General features: G+C 37.5%; 1 protein-coding gene across 1 annotated transcript; it reads left to right on the top strand.

Annotated features, from left to right (window-relative positions):
• Nucleotides 1-493: 493 nt before the first annotated feature.
• On the top strand, nucleotides 494-1,990 carry LOC147906417 (uncharacterized). The gene has a single exon (XM_087416565.1). It carries the CDS (start codon nucleotides 1,038-1,040, stop codon nucleotides 1,674-1,676), a length of 639 nt encoding a protein of 212 aa, XP_087272691.1. The 5' UTR covers nucleotides 494-1,037; the 3' UTR covers nucleotides 1,677-1,990.
• The last annotated feature ends 913 nt before the right edge of the window (nucleotides 1,991-2,903 follow it).

Genomic DNA, 2,903 nt, shown 5'->3' with positions numbered 1-2,903 from the left:
GAAAAATCTGCAGAAATTCATGGAGCTTCTTAAAACCCTCAACTACAAATCCCAATTAAATATTTCGGGAAAAATAATTTTTTTATACATTTCTTATTTGAAAAAAGTGGAAAAACCTATGGAAAAATCACTTGTTCTTGTACTTGCGGCAGGGTCTTGTAGACCTTGGGTTACAGGTTAAGGGTTAAAGATTTACCTTCGACATTAGTGTTAACCGATGTGTACGGCGTAGAGGTCGTCGAATGGATTTCACACGTCATTGGCCCTGAAAAAGGCCGATATTAGTCAGTAGTTGTTGGACCATGTAAATAACTGAATGCTAACAAAGGCCAGATGTAATTAAGCATCCAGCCAGTTTCCTTTGTTCACTTGAATAACTGAAAGATTCTTATTTTTCATGCGGAAGGCAGATTGTCATTTGTTTTAGTAGTACCTGAAAAGTTGTCAATTTCTATTTATGTAACCCATGTTCGTTTTAGTTTCTTTTATTCACTTGAATAACTGGAAGATTCTTAATTTTCATGTGGAAGGCAGATTGTCATTTAATCTAGTTATACTCAATGTTTATTTCATAAAGTAAGAAATTTTGATGTTGTCTCGAGCAATAACAAGATCTTTGGATTTCTGTTGTTTGTAGTAGTTTAACGGTTATTTTAGATTTTTTTCTGTCTTTTTTTTCTGTAAACCGTAATCATGGGCGATTATCCGCCTAATGAAATTGTTGATATGATTCGCCAAGTTGGTCGAGCTGAGCATAATTATTCACTAGCAACGCGCTTTTATGCTGAAAAATATCCGAACAGGCGTCATCCTGATAGGAAGACTATAAAAAGGCTTTGCACCAGAGCTGAGAACGGAAATCTAAAAAGAGAGCGTCGAAAATCAGGTGCTAGTGAAGAAAAATCTGTAGCTGTTGTGGCAGCTGCTATTGTGGATCCTCATATGTCAACAAGAGAAATAGAAAAAAGGCATGGTATCCCAAAATCAACGGCCAATCGAATCCTGAAGGCTCAAAATTCCATCCCTATCACATTCACATGCTTCAAAAATTAGAAGAGACTGATTATCCTCGACGTTTAGCTTTCTGCAACTGGGTGCAAGGCCAGGTGGAAGCAGATCCAGCATTCGTTGCAAAGGTACTGTTCAGCGATGAAACCACCTTCACCAATACAGATGACGTTAATAGGCATAATATGCATTATTATGCAGATGTTAATCCACACTGGAAAAGATATAAGGAGTTCCAACGTCAATGGTCGCTTAATGTCTGGGCTGGCATTGTGGATGATTACATTGTGGGACCATATTTCTTTGAGGAAAATTTAAATGGTAATAACTATTTAGATTTTGTTCGAACTGAGTTACCAAATCTTTTAAGAAATGTACCTCATAATATTCAGGAAATAATGTGGTTCCAGCAAGATGGGGCCCCGGCACACCGATCTCGACAAGTAAAAAATTACTTAAATGAGCGATTCCCAAACAGATGGATTGGTCTGGGAAGTACTACGCAAATTTGGCCACCACGATCACCGGACTTAACTCCTTTGGATTTCTTTCTTTGGGGATATCTCAAAGAGAAAGTCTATAAAACGGAACCCACAACAATGGAAGATATGAAGGAAGAATTCGAAGGGCATGCCAAGATATTCCTCCAACTTTTCTTCAAAATGTAAGAAATTCCTTCCAAAGAAGAATTAACAAATGCATGGAAGTGAATGGAGAGGCATTTGAACATTTAAAATCCCCCCCATTTAAGATCCCTGAACTTGACTGATACATCTTGCATGGTTGTTTGGGCATTTCCTAACTTATTCAATTTCACTATTAGATCTTACCTTTATTGGTTAGCTTGTACACTTTATTTTGCCTTTGATGGCTGGATATTGTGTAAATTATCCAGATTCTCCATTACATCTTGCCTTTATTGGCTGGATTATTCATTACATTTTGCCTTTGTTGGCTGGATGCTTAATTACATCTGGCCTTTATTGGCTGGATGCTTCATTACATCTTGCTATTGTTAGCATTCAGTTATTTACATGGTCCAACAACTGCTGACTAATATCGGCCTTTTTCAGGGCCAATGACGTGTGAAATCCATTCGACGACCTCTACGCCGTACACATCGGTTAACACTAATGTCGAAGGTAAATCTTTAACCCTTAACCTGTAACCCAAGGTCTACAAGACCCTGCCGCAAGTACAAGAACAAGTGATTTTTCCATAGGTTTTTCCACTTTTTTCAAATAAGAAATGTATAAAAAAATTATTTTTCCCGAAATATTTAATTGGGATTTGTAGTTGAGGGTTTTAAGAAGCTCCATGAATTTCTGCAGATTTTTCAAAGCATTTTTACCGTTTAAAAAAGGCACAGGATCTAAAAGACCATGGTTTACAGATTTAAGGTGCCGAAACAAAGGGTTACGGAGTAAGGGTTAATTTTCATAAAATGGTCCTTTATAACTAGTTTTCTTCATTGGGAGTTTGCTTTTATGATCACACAAAATTCAGACCCGTAAAATTTCCTCCTCTTTCTAATTCCTTGAAATGACCTTGAAGGTCATGATCATGGTCATTAAGTAACCCCCGCCGAACCTCACAACTTTGGTATCGAACATTTTTGCAAGAACACATAGTTTTCAAGACGTTTGGATTTCATCTTGACATGATCTTGACATTGAGGTCATGGTCAAGGTCATATTCGGACGTAAAATTTTTTCCTCTTTCCAATTGCGGTGTGAAAAAAGGGGCGTTCCATTTGAAAATTTTGACTTGACCTTGAAATGACCTTGACGGCCATGGTAACGGTCATGGTCAAGGTCACTGTTGGATGCCCCCCTCGAAACCCTACAACTTTTGTCTAAAACTTTTTCTTCTAGGATGTGTAGTTTTCGAAATAT

Source organism: Acromyrmex echinatior, unplaced genomic scaffold (genome assembly GCF_024713525.1).
Source record: "Acromyrmex echinatior isolate Ae372 unplaced genomic scaffold, ASM2471352v2 Scaffold36, whole genome shotgun sequence".
In the NCBI taxonomy this organism is placed as follows: domain Eukaryota; kingdom Metazoa; phylum Arthropoda; class Insecta; order Hymenoptera; family Formicidae; genus Acromyrmex; species Acromyrmex echinatior.
The sequence above is the reverse complement of the archived record's forward strand: the minus strand, read 5'-3'. Positions and strand labels throughout refer to the sequence as shown.